Here is a 14,325-nt window from a genome sequence, read left to right on the forward strand (position 1 = left end):
TCACCGTAAATGCTGTTACAACTTGCAGACCTGTGGTGCCAAGCTGTGGCAGTAGTTATTGGAATGTTTCACTGACATATTAACAGATCTTTTCTTAGAAACTCTTAGCTTTCCTTAACACACTTTCAGCAAATGGATTTCCAATAAGCATCTACCTCCTTTCTCCTCTCTCCATTTCAAAATAAACTCTTTCAGGGCACAGTAGTGCATTTGTGTGGAAATGGCTTTGCTGAGAAATTGAAAGGCAGGATCTGGATCAGTTCCCTGCACGAGCTTTGCAATATCCCTGAAAAGTGTCGTGATCTGTATTTGGTGCCCAGAGCGTTGCTTAAGGTAGTGAGGGGAAAACTAATCTCTTGTGCTTTCATTGGCAGCACTGTCTCATAGACTGATCCTAATGGGGTGGAAATGAGCTCAGCTGCCTAATTCTGTTAAAAACATAGGCTTTTTTCACACATGAATGCCCATCTACTTCCTTCTAGCCTTGTTGTTAAAGCCACGGCAGCAAAGAATCAAGCCATAGTTGCCGAAAACAAAACACACTGCTTTATTTCCACTTCAGGTTTTTTTTTTTTGTTTGTTTTGTTTTGTTATTTTAATATGCAGTATGAAATGGCCAGTGCAAGAGACTCAATTCACCCAGAAAAAACTATTCTAAAGTATAAAGATCTTGATGTGGACAAATGAGCATTTCCCTAACTTTTAGGGCATGACTAACTTGCTCATTAGCGTTGCAGTTTTAAGTAGAGCCGTAAACCTTGTTTTACGGTCTGTGTTTCAGAACGCAAAGGTGAGGGCGATGCGCCCCCAGAACCAGATGTGGCTCTTGGCAATCCAGCTTCACCTCAGCTGTGATCCACGTGCAAACAGTTGGTCAGTCCAAGATCTCCCGTGGGCTGGTGCACGTCTGTGTCAGAGCCGTTCACTGTAGTAACACACAGCCCTTTGGTTATGGTGAATCTGAGATGAAGAGAGGAAGCAGAACTGTAAATCTGCCTCTACATTTCCATGTGCCTGTAAATGAGGACACGAGCATTTTCTGTCACATGAACGGTCCAGGGCTATGCCTATATCTTTAGTTCTATTAAGGTTGACCTTCCTGTACTCATTAACCCAGAGCTTGTTTTTTTTAGTTCCAAGATAAATGTGCCTGTATAGGACTTTGTAGGGAAGCTACATGCTTTGCATGGGTATTAGTGTGCATTACGTCCTTCACCTTTTTCCCTTCCGAAGACTGCAGAAAGTTTTCTCCAGGTGGACTCTAATTCCGTGCTCTGAGCTCCTGTAGCTGTTCCTCAGGCAGGGTGGCTCTGTGGTGGGAGGTGTGCGTGTGTGTGGCCATGTTCCCAGGTTCAGGCCAGGAGGTCCCTTGCAAGTCACTTCCATGACTGTTAATGAAATTGTGCTAATGCTCTTGTAAAACTGTAGCTGGCTGCGAATCGCCTGCTTTGCTATGCAAATGAGCTGAGAAGTGGTTTAAAGGCTGTGTCCGGACCTACACAGCAAATAGGGATTAGGGAATGGGAAGTTACAGCTTTCTTTCAGAAGACAGTCTTGAGCAAAAGAGAACAGCAACAATTTGACATTTTTGGGTGAATGGTCCTACCTTTTGGGGGTTGGTTTGTAGGTATGGAGGGCTTTTTGTTGGTTGGGTTTTGTTGTTTGGTTGGTTTGTGGTTTTTTTTAAACAAAACAAGAGGTTCCTCAAAGTTTATGAAGCAAGTGATCTGAAGTTTCCCTGGGGGATTTTCCTGGATAAAATGAGCTCTGCTGTGAGCCTAGTGGAGTTCACCAACTCCTCACCCTTCCCGCAGGAGCAGTACCTTGGCTCCCGCAGGTTCATGCCTCCTGCAGTGCACAGCATGAAACTGAAGAACCCCAAGCATGTCTGAGAATAGAAACCTGTAGCTGTACAGTGGGACCATGTGGCAGAAGGGAGATTGTATGTATTAAGAACAATTTGTAATCGTTTTGAATTGAGTCATTTTCTGAGCAGGCAATTAATTCAGTTGCATTTAAAAAAAAAAAAAAAAAAAAAAAAAGGCTGCTGAGTTTCAAAAGCTATACTTGGGCTAAAAGACAGACCTGGCTTTCAATGAGACTTTTAAAAATGTGTGTTGGAGGCATAAACAAGACTGCTGTAATCCTGCCCCTGTGGCCTCTATGTTCAGGTTACACTAAGAGTCCTAGCTGTGTTAGAAGCTTTTGTAGAGCTACACTCCTTTATAGGCTTGACAATGTTTCTGAAGAGCTGGTTTATCTGTATTTTTGTGTACGTAATGCCTGTATTGAAATCTTGGAGGACTGTTTTCTTAGTGGCACACTGATCAGATCTAAATGGTCTTAAAGAAGTGCTGGTCCTGCCCCTTACACTCTGCGTTCCTCACTATGCTGTGGCACAAAGTTACTCTGCTTTATTTTTGTTTGAGCTAAAAGTGCAACCATATCCTAGGAAGAGGGCAATTATTGGGCTAAGTGCAGTGAATTTATGTTGTTCAGAGCAAACTTTTGTCTGTCCTCTGCTATCCCAAAGAGCATCTATAGCATTTAGAAATGATCATTTGTTCAAATACGTACGTTCACATAACAGCTAACCATCCATGGCGTTAATGGCATTGCATTGTTGACTTCAGCACCCTAGTGGAAGAAAGACATGAGCATGAAATTAGAATTAAACAGCTGGTCATAAATTGTATCTAAACCCTTTCTGAAAACTTCTCTCTGGAATACATTGCCATCAGCATCAGCTGCAGGAATTTGAAAGTCTCAGTCTAGGTAAGGGAATAACTGCAAAAAAAACCTGGTTGACATAAAGTTACAGTCTCTGTCCTCTTTTCCACGAGCTGAATTTCCAGCCACCCTCTCTTAAGGATTCCCTATCGGTCTAGCCTTATTTTTGTGGTTGTGACATATTCTACTTTGCTCTAAGTAATTATCCGATCTTAGTGATCTTAGCAACTGAAAATTTTGGTGTTGGTTGAGGGTTTTTTTTTCTTTCTTCTGCCAATATGGCATGCTGTAGGGAGAAAATCCCTTTAGATGTCATCAAGTACAGGGAATCAGCTAGTCCCCATCACAGAGAGATTCCTTTTTACCCATAGCTGGTGAAAAAGGGAGTTGCTGCTGCTCCTGAATCTTGAGGGGAAAAAAACCGTACAAACCTCAAGTTGTTTAGGGTAAGTAATTAGGATATTTCAACAGTGCCCACAAAGCCAATGTTTCATCAGCTCATAGCTCCTTCTGCTAGATCTACAAGTAGAAATGGGGTATTTTTTTTTTTTTGAAAGACAGAATTCTGAAAGACCACAGAGAATTTTTCTTGCAGATTGCACAGACATAAAAGGAAGCCACAGTTACAAATGAGAGAAAACCTATCAGCAAGAGCAGTGCTTTTCTCTGCTGTGCAGAATAATTCGACAGACCCATGGCTGTGTAGAGGAAGCCTCTCTTTTACCTACTATTTTGATTACCTTATTTATTTTTATGGCAGTAATTTATGTTTTGTAAGGAACCAGCTTATATATTATTCTAATCTCTTCTACTTATTCCATTTGAAGATAACAGCAGAAGTACACAGAGGAAGAGGTAATAAAAATAAATGCACATGCACGATAATAAAGCAAATATTTTAAATAAATATTTTACTTATGCATCATAAAATAAATTTCTAAAAACCACACATTTTCCTTTTCCTTGACAAAAAAAAAGTGACTTACCTGTCTTTGTAGTCTCACTTTTATTAGCATATTTAATTATGCTTTTGTATTTAATCATCATAATGCTCAAAAACGTATGGTTTGTTCCCAGCCATGGAATACCACTGCTATGTGTATCCATGATAGATGTTTTTAATAAAACCAGTAATTACCCTTTATTGTTGTTTTAAATTACTATTTTTAAGTTTGTTAGGGAACAATACTTTTAGATATAAGAGGGAGAAAGCTTTCATTTTACCATTTCATAATACAACGGGGGAGGGGGGGGGCGGGGGGGGAATATCCATTTAAACAGATGCTAGTAAACCTTTTTTTTTTTTTTTTTTTTTTTTTGAGAAAAAGTAGTGCTTAATTAACTTGAAGTTGTTTACAAGTGGCAGCTGTGCTCTGGCTGTAGGCTGGAGCGGGCACAGGTAGCAGTGCAGGCTGCCGTGTGCCCCTGCTCCAGCAGGCTTTGCTGCTCGCTGGACCTTGGGCATGTGCCAGCCTGCGGGCTTTCGGTCTGTGAGAGCGACAGGTATGTTTTGTAACAGATTGAAAGGTCTGCCAAGTTTCTCAAACATTACGTAGATCTAGGCTCAGCTTAAAGGCATGTGGTTTGATTTTTCTGTTTTGCTTTTTCTTTTTTTTCCTTTTTTTTTTTTTTTTACAAGGTTGTGCTATGAGGTCGGAGGATATTTAATGGGAGTTGTAACATATCAATTATTTTCCCTTTTTTTTTTCCTTAATCATGTGTTTCTTTCAGTGCAGAATTCAAAGCAACTGAAACAAAACCAGATTAATCAAAAAATGAAGATGATGTGCTGTGAACTGAAGTAAAATGATTGTGTTAACTGCTGGGAGGACTCAGTCCCTGGCTTATCTAAGCACATACTCAATCTAACTTACTTCATCTTTTATAATAGATTCAGCTGTGTGGCAGGGCTCCTCCTTCATTGCTCAGAGAATGCCATAAAATAGCCAATTTTAGTTCATAAGCTGTAATGACACCTATTTCTTTGTGTATGACTTCAGGTTTAGTTGATTGTAGGTATCTCAACAAACAGGTTGGTTGTTCTCTGGTGATTTTATTGCATCAGTCTCATTCCTTTTTTCTCTTTTCTCTGTTGAAGTCTTCTTTCAGAACATGCCTTGCTGTATAGTTGCTGGCTTTCAGTTTTGTCTACACGGTCTTTAGACCAGTGATTATATCTGCCCCGGTTTTGAAAAAAAAAAGAGAAAAAAAAAAAAAAGAAAAAAAAATCAGAACCCAATATTAGGGAGATATTCTTTCTTCAGAAAAGGGCAAAGCCAAAACACTTTTACAGTATTGAAAGACTAGCAAACTCTGCTTCATCAGTGTTTTTATCTGTCATGTCTGAAAAGGCATTTAAACCTCATTCAGGCTCAGAAGGCATTGAAATATGATGGGCAGCAGCTGTGAGAGTTGTGACGCTCAGCAAAGGAACTCTGTCACAGAAAGACGTGCTGCACTTCAGGGATGGACAGACTTGTCCGTCATTCTGAAATGTCCACGTATAGGACATTGATATGGAAGGTGTTTATGGAACAATTCATCTGTCAGGATCTCTTTGAAGAGATGAAGAGCACACACTGCAGAGTTGGTTGTTCTGTCTTGAAACATCACACACACTTGAATTGTGCATTCCAGGTACAGTGCTTGAATGCTTTTGCTTTCTTTATCTTGCTATGTATTTTAATAGAGGGTATGTTTCCCTAGACTTGTTTCAGCCTGTAGAAATTCAAGGAGGAGGAGGAGGAATAGGGAATAAAGGTGAGATAGAGAAGGCTTCAGCTCTAATCTAATACCTGGAGTAAACCCACTGTCAGACACACGACTTTGCTGTTTGTTTTTTCATCTATAGAACAAGAACCAATATCTTTGAAGACCATCCTAACTGTCAGTGTATCATCATTAGGAGTTTGTTGGTGTTGCATGAAAAATGGCCACTGTCTCAATTTATTGTGAGAGTGAAATATTCTATGCAGTTCGCAATCATTCTGTGATACTACCAAATCTATATTTTGAAAATGCAAATGAATTTAGATATTTTCTGGGCTACAGAGAAGAGGTTGTACCATGCTGGTAGTTGGGACAACACAAGTTTTGGTCTTACTAACTACCAGCTCTCCCAGTCTTTTCCTTGTTTCCCCCCAGTCTTCCCAGGAGGAAGGGATGGAGACCTTACTGGGGTGCCCAGATGTTGGTTGGCCTGCTGAGGTCAGGGTGGTTGGCTGATGAGCTCAGGTGTGGGTATGTTGAGGGGAAGGCAGGAATCAACCTCACACCTATTTTTCTTCTCTTTCTGTACCAGAAAGCATCATCAGTTGAGGACGCAGAAAGCTGTTGTACCTGTCATGCTCATTTTTCTTCCCTTTGCGCAGTCTCAGTCTCTGTAACCTCCTGCTGGGAAACAGCATTTAATCAGTGGAAGCCCGCACTGCTAATAAACTCTGCCTCCTGCTCTCCACAGGGTCAAGAGACATGGGCACGGGGCCTCCAACAAGTATGGACATCTTCTGCTCGATGTCATGTCTTTACTGACAGCAACAATTTCTTGCAATTAGGCTCCTGCAGCAGGTAGTTAATCTGGGGGCAGCAGCTGATTGTCTCTATAACGTCGCTGCTCAACTTGAGCTTCACGTTCAAACCCCAGTGTTTCACCATTGCTTCCTTTCCTCTTTGCTCTTCTCTTGATGGAGGTGTATAAAGCAGAGACAACTGTTATTAATAATCTAAATCAACTTTTGCTTTTTGATACATCACCTTGAGCAAGATGAATACAGTGAACAAAATGAGATCTGTAACACTCAATAAGGAAAGAGCAAAGCCAGGCATAAAAGTCAACTTTTCTGTAAAATTGTGATAGCAGAAAATGCAGTTCCTGGACGTTGCAGGTCACTGCTGGGTCAAAAGTATCTGCTTACCTGGACTAAGGACTGAGAGCTCAGCTGAGGGATCACCAGGAGAGTTTGTTTTATTCTGGCCGCTTGTACATCACAAGTGCTTCAGAAAGGTTCCTGGCCCTGACTGTTTGCAGCACTCTAACAGTAATGATGGGTATTGAAGCACCAGTGGGAGATGTGGTATTAAAAAATATTGTTCAGACCTTGATTTCCATGTGAACTTTCAAAATGTAATTAATGGTTCAAGCAGGCTGAAATAGAAATACAGCATTTGCACAGTGAAATCTCAGACAACACTATTTTCTTTGTATGGGCTCAAGAATAGTTCTAATAGAATCATAGAATAATTCAGGTTGGAAAAGACCTTTAAGATCATCAGGTCCAACTGTTACCCCAGCACTGCCAAGCCCACCGCTGACCCATGTCCCCAGGCACTGCTGGGGGGATGGGGGCTCCACCACCTCCCTGGGCAGCCTGTGCCAGTGCTTGGCCACCCTTTTGGTGAAGAAGTTTTTCCTCGGATCCAGTCTAAGCCTCCCCTGGAGCAACTGGAGGCTGTTTCCTCTGGTCCTGTCGCTTGTTACCTGGGAGCAGAGACCGACCCCCCTGCCCACAGCCCCTTTCAGGTGGTTGTAGGGAGCGATCAGCTCCCCCCTGAGCCCCCCCAGCCGCCCCCATCAGCCTTGTGCCCCAGCCCCCGCCCGTCCCTGGACACGCTCAGCCCCCCCCCGCCCCCCCTGGAGCGAGGGGCCCGATCCTGCACACAGAATAGACTGGTGGCAGCTGTTTCGGTGCTCATGACTCTTAAGAGTTTCCTTTAGGTTTTCCAAAGTCTCAGAAAACAAAAAAATTTACTTTGGTTTATGCAGGTTATATCGATGTCTTTTCATATATGATCTCTCCAGTATTCAAACTGGGCCAGTCTGCTTCTGTCTTGCTTTGGTACTTATTTTTGTACAGCTGAAGCAGAGATACATATTAGCAGTTTTTCTTACACTAGCCAAGTGCAAGGTGTAAAAATGTTCGGGTTTTTTCTTGCATTATTTGGAAGCTCTGATTCCAAGAATACAGAAATACTTTGTCCAGTTTCAAATATATTCACTACCATAAGAGGACTGTAGGTCACTTATAAACAATTTTAGTTTTCTTGTTTCTTTTTGGGGAAAATAAGTCATTATGACATTATGAAAAATGGGTGGTGTTAGATAGTAGAGTCCCAGGGATAGGACATACAGACCTATTGAGATTGTGTACTTACAAAGCTAAAATGAGGAAGGAATTAAATGGAGAAGGTAGTAGGACCACTGTCCTTTAAAAACACCAGTACAAAATCTCACCTTTGAAAATGAGTTTCAATATTTTATGCTGCAGAGGAAATCGATGTGGCAACAGGAAAGCATTTCCAAAATTACGTAGTCTCGGGTTTCAGTAAAAAGAGATTGAAGCTGAAAGAAGGGAGCCAGAGAGAATAAAATGCTTTCCAGGTCCAGCTTCTATTTGTTGATTTAATTCCACTTTGGTTTCTTCCTCTCTGAACCTAAAGTTTAAATAGTTTTTACTTATTTATTTCCCCTTTGCTCAATAAGCTGGTGCTCAATAAGCTGGAATCAAGTCTCTACAGCTGCAGTTGGAGACTTCTCAGGTTTATGAATATTTATGAAACCCGCACCCCTTCCTGCTGCCACGGCGAGCTGTGCAGCACTGGCATCTCATCTCAGTTTTACACCGGACTGAAAAATCTCAATGTTTTAGGACTAGCAGCCTGAGAACCGATAGTTCATGGGAGAATGTGGTACGTTCTATAATTGTGTAGTTGGGTCTGGACTGTGTTTGTATTTTAACTTCTTGCTTGTAAGTCAAAGTTAATAGGCTGGAAACTCCATTGAAAAGATTGTGTTGCAAACCCAAAGGAGGGGCCTCCAGGTGTGCCTCAGAGCATTTACAGTAAAATTTTGAGTAGGATTGGAGACTGGTTGATACAAAGCAGCTTCCAGGACTTACAGTTTTGGGTAAGAAAGGAAAGGTTAAAAGGCAAACAAGATGAAAAGCAAGTTAAAAACTGCAGGTAATCTGCCGTAGTCCAGGTTTTGGATGTATGGCTTGGTGAGATGATGCTGAATCAGAGTTGTTCATCGCCCACTGATAAAGTCAGTGCATCTGACGTCAGTAAACCAAGCACTCTATAATTGCCCATTCATTCCATAACATGACTGACTTAAAGAAAATAACTGTAATTTAAAAAAAAAAATAATAATAGTGTTAACATGGAGGTTAATTGCCGTGTTCATCTGCATTGTTGTCTTGGCATGAAATATTTTTGCCAGGTCTCAGCCACATTCTGGGCTGGGGTCTGGAGTTGATCATTTGGTGTAGTGTGGAGGCTTCAGGACAAGCCTCTGCACGTGGTTTTGTTTTTTCTTTCATTTCAGTGCAACTTGGAATGAGGCTTGTGCTTACCTTTACCATTGCAGATGCTGAAAGATTTCTCAGAACTATTTTTTTGTTCACCTGATTTATCTATACAGTTCATCTACAGAAATGTTCTTTTCATGGGTTTATAGTAACTGAATTATTATCACCTAATGTTAAGTATATGTGTGTATATTTATACATGCAAACTCTGTAATTTCTAAATTACAATTTTTTTGACACCCACAGTACTAAAGAATCTTATTTAAGAGGTATTTTCTGGATGCTAAGGGACTGACGTGACTTATATGGAATCTTAAACCAGTTGTTAGCTTTAGACCCCTGGTCCTTTAATATCCATCCTATTTCAGTCGTGGCTCTGTGTGTGTATCTATATAAAGATTCAGAATAGTGTTCATTTCAGAAATAGCTATTTTCCCATTGCCCGTCACTAGGGATTTTTTAGAAGTAATACAGAATATCCTGGTGGTTATAGTGTATTTTCTGCTTATGCATTAGCAGATTGAAGTCAGAATGGCTGATTCGTGCTTTACCTTCTAGAATTACTACAAAGCTATTTCTCCACTTTAATTATCTTCCAAAAAAAGCATAACTAGTATTTGGGAATCCTTGTGACTTATTTTTTTTTTTGTTCCCATGAAAATGTTCTGTTCCTTTGAGACGCTGAAATCGTGAGAGAACATGAGAAGTGGGCGAAACACTAAATTGTGCTATAAATCAAGAAACTTTATGTGAAATTATGTATTTTCTAATTACCTTGCTTACATATATATTGAGCAAAAAAGCAAATGAGATACACTAGTTGAAGAAATGTCAGATAAACAAACTGTGACATGTAGTATTATTACCATCTGACATATCTCAAACGCTGACTTTACTCACTCATCCTTCATTTTTTATATCTGCATATCTAGCAGTGCATGCATTTATATTTTATATAAAGGGCAGTGTGTAGTCAGAGCATTTGAGTTATGCTGTTAAAAATAAATTAAGGAACAGCAGGTGAAAATGATTCCTACACATGAATATTCAAACTGTACCTCAGTCAGATACTGTAAAAAGAATAATGCAGAGCAGTGAAACTTTGGTGGGGCCAAGGCATCCGTATGATCTGAAATAAAAGTTTTACTGGCACAAGGTTGAGATGAGTCGGAAGACTTACTCGAGGAGTGGCATGATCTGCTTGTATCCCCCGCTGCCAAAACATTCAAGAGTTTAAAAAACCCAAGGGGGCAGTATCACTGGGATGTTGAAAGTCTGACAGTCAGGCTCTTTGTCTTGATTCTTACACCCTTGTGCTTTATCTCTGAGCAGAATGGGTGTGGGGTTGGCAGGAGGGTGCAGGGGCTGTGTAGCTAAATGCAAAGCTGAGAAACTTGAGTTCACGCCTTCTCTGGCAGCCCTTTCCTGGGTATTTGCATCACTTGGGGCTGGACTCGCCAAGATACTTGGGTACTTTCAAGGAGACCAGCAGCTGCCTTTTTTTTTATTATTTGGTAAGTGGGACTTTCACACCACTTCCCTGCTGAAATGAATCATGCTGCCGTTGTTGGAATCAGTGAGGTTTCACAGGAGTCAGGAGCACGACCACTGGTCAGGGCTCCGTGACAAGGAATTTTCGGGGAAATCTCAGGAGCCAGAACGCATTTGTGGATCTGATGTTCGTTTCCCTCCTGTTTATACATGGTAATGGCAAAAACATTCAGCATGGTGATGTACTTGGATGCTCTAACAACATGAAAGGAAACATATTAAGGAAACACATTAATGGATCACTGACTTCTTTTAGTGTCAAATTATATTGTATTTATTTATTTGTTTGCTTCACAGATCCTGTCCATGGCCCGCAAAATGTGGAAGTTGTTGATATTCGCTCCCGGCAGCTCACGCTGCAGTGGGAGCCCTTTGGTTACGCGGTCACCCGCTGTCACAGCTACAATCTCACGGTCCAGTACCAGTATGTGTTTAACCAGCAAAAATTTGAGGCAGAGGAGCTCATCCAGACATCTTCCCACTACACCCTGCGAGGTCTGCGGCCCTTCATGACCATCAATCTGAGGCTGGCCCTCTCTAACCCGGAGGGCAAAATGGAAAGTGAGGAGCTGGTTGTGCAGACCGAGGAAGATGGTAAGTCACGTTGGGTTTCCTCGCTGGCTTGTTTTTTGGGAGAAGAATAATACTTTCAAGTTGTAAATAGCAACATAACTCCCTTTCCCATCAGACTTATAAATGGCTTCGCTGGACAGTGTGTGTGTTATGCAAGCAAAACTTGTAGGTGTAAATATTTTCCATTTCACAGCCGCATTCTTGAAAGGGCGAGGGTCCCTGAAGTGCTTCAAATGACAAACGCCAGCCTGAGCGGTTACCAAGCACGGGCAGGTTTAATTCTATAGAGTCACATTCTGAGTTGCCCAGCACCCATGGAGCAGCTTCCTTTGTCATACGGGCAAATGTAATCCTGGCATTTGTTGATTTTTTTTTTTCTTTTTTTTTTTTTGTGCTATCTCATGACTATCTCAAAAGGAAGCATCATGTCTTCTTTCCAAAACGTAGCTTTTCTTAATACTGACCTTCTGGATGTAGCACTTTGTATGTGTCTCAGAAGCTAAATTCATTTGGTGTTAACTCTTCTGTTCTTGGTACCAAAGACCCGGGTTTTTCAGCTTTAAAGCATTATTATCCCACCTGGGCTATTTCAGACCAAGGACTGACATAGCCGACAAGCCTCTGTTCTGTCTAATGTCTTAAAAAAGGAACGTTCCTCCCCTGCTGGGGCTGTAAGGAGCTGCTGTCCGAAGTTTCGCTCAGCTGAGAGTGGCTCTTGCAGCCCAGTATTTCACACACGGGGACATGAGGGGGTGGCAGATCTTTCAGAAAAATGAGCAGGGTTTTTATCAGACTTGGGAATGCGGTTAGTTAGTTATCATCCACAGCATTAAAATTTTGCTTGAGTCAGTGGATTTTTTTAGCTGGCCTTGTAGGCATAATGAAATATAAATCTTACATTGTTACTTTACTAAGGAAATCAATCTTTCGTATCGATGAAGGTGTTCAGCCCAGTAGCATCTTCATGCCAAGGTGCAATCTGGCTGTTTAGGTGGATGGAGATTTGCTGTTGTGTGGGCGGAGAAGGACAAATTAAATTCCCTGCTGCTGCTGTTCTGTACTGGAATAAGGACGTACCAAAATTAGCTTCATGTTTTCATGGATGCTGGTTTTATTTATCACTTGGTGGTTATGTTAGGGTATTCTTATTTGAACCAAAGGCTGGAATGGTAATGCCTTGAAGGATTTTTTTTTTTATTTAGTTGTTATTTTATTTCTGGCTTTTTAATGTTCAGCTTTGAACTTGCTGTCTGGTGGCCTTTTGGTACCTTCTCATGTGTGTGCAGCTGCAGCTGGGGGTAGCTTCTAACACAGGGGGGTTTAGCTTCTGTTTGTTTGTTTTTTCCCGGTAGTTCCTGGACCCGTTCCCTTGGAATCCATCCAGGGAGGACCTTTTGAAGAGAAGATCTATGTTCAGTGGAAGCCTCCGAATGAGACAAATGGCATCATTACACTCTATGAGGTGAGGAGAACAGATTGCTGTCAAGGAATACATGCCATAGGGCCCTCTTCATACGTGTTTAAGCCAATCCTGAGCTCTGAAACATTTCAGCAGGTGCTAAAAGAAGCCTGATTAAAATAGATAAGAAGCTTCAAGACAGTCTGCTGCTAACACTGAAAAAGTTTTCCAGTTCAAAAAAGAAAAAAAAGATTTCTTTACCAATATTTGTGGCAAAATGAGAGCCATACATTCCCCCGTGCCTCAGGTGTTCAATTCCTACCCTTTTTTCTTCTCCAGTGTCTCCAAGGTCTGTGTCCTTTCTGGTGGTTTTTTTCCTGAAGTAAATTTCTGTTGTGTTTTATACCTAAATACTGCAACTAATTTCTATCTGCCTTTGCAGTAGTCATAACACTTCCTGGCAATCTCAGCAAAATATAGCCATTAAGTCTTGTCTTACAGCATTCTTATTGAATCTTTCAACGATACATCTATCCAGCCCAAGCACTTTCCCTGCCACCAAGCAAAATATACATCAGGTTATAGGATAATCACTGACCATCCTATGCTGGATGAAAAAAAAAAAAAATGTGATTTTAGAGTGTATCAGAGGAGTTATTTCTTGTTAAGGTAAGGAAGCATTACTGTTACTTGCTTCTGGTGAGACTACCATAATGTCATGTACACCTAAATATGTGGAAAAGGAATATAATAGGACTGCTTTAAAGGATCACGTGAAATGAGAGACCATCCTATGAGACAAGGTAAAGGCACTTTTATTAAATAGTAGGAAGTAGTGCACCACTGCTGGCAGGGCATATTTCAGTGTATAAGTTCAGCATTTACCACAGTAAGATTAGAAAAAGTGAAAAATAATTTTGCATTTATGGTGATGTAAAAATCCTCCCTGTGGACTTGTGTAGCATTTTCCAATACAGAGGGGCAAGAACCACTTTTTTGCTTTCTCTTTTGTGCTGGGTGAATGTACAAACATACTTTGTAAAAAGGTTTGAGTGTAAGAAGCAGCTCTGCCATCACCAGTGAGGTTCTGCTCCTTTCCTCTTCCCATCCACCTTATCAGTTTGGAACAGCATGTCTTGTAACATGTCACTCCTCGATCTCCTTGCTAACACTGGCTGTCTCTATCACAGTCATGGTCAAATGGAAAAAAATCAAGCGGGTTTAGCGTCAATGAGTTCTTACACTACAGCATGAGGAAGAGATAGCAACTTTCTCCTGGGCTTAAATGTAGCTGCCCTTTTAAGTCATCTCTCCAGCTGGCTCACAAAGGGTAGACTGAATTTTTTACGGTAAGACTAAATAAATGAATAGAAGTTCCTCTTGCTAATTTTGTGTCATTTCAGCCATGAGGTAATCCCCAACTAAGCAAGGAGTCATTTTTGGTTGGTCACTATTAAGACATTTGTGGAAATCTGTGCAGGTTACATGCCACTCTCTATAGTAGAATAGAACTAACCCTTGCAATTTCATGTTTTTTGAAGGGTGTACTACAGGCTATCCTGTGTCCATGTGAGGAATTATGCAATAAAGCTGTCTGTATTTTTAAAGAATTAATCTGAATATAATCAGTTGCAAATTCATTGTTTTTTCTGGCAACGCAGGTGACCTATAATAGAACACATTTAAAATAATCCAAGTCAAATGATGCAAAAATAACTCCTTTTAATTTTTAAAGAGGCAGTTTCCTACTAAAATATTGCCTTGGGC

The 14,325-nt window shown here is 40.9% G+C and overlaps 1 protein-coding gene across 2 annotated transcripts in view; it reads left to right on the plus strand.

Moving 5' to 3' along the window:
• Positions 1–14,325, plus strand: part of PTPRT (protein tyrosine phosphatase receptor type T) — a 453,418-nt gene that overhangs the window by 288,442 nt on the left and 150,651 nt on the right. For both annotated transcript variants that reach the window (XM_055722799.1, XM_055722800.1), the window contains exons 8-9: positions 10,884–11,180; positions 12,512–12,621. In XM_055722799.1, coding sequence (XP_055578774.1) covers positions 10,884–11,180; positions 12,512–12,621 — 407 coding nt within the window. The remainder of the gene's footprint in view (positions 1–10,883; positions 11,181–12,511; positions 12,622–14,325) is intronic.

Source organism: Falco cherrug, chromosome 10, assembly GCF_023634085.1.
Source record: "Falco cherrug isolate bFalChe1 chromosome 10, bFalChe1.pri, whole genome shotgun sequence".
Classification (NCBI taxonomy): domain Eukaryota; kingdom Metazoa; phylum Chordata; class Aves; order Falconiformes; family Falconidae; genus Falco; species Falco cherrug.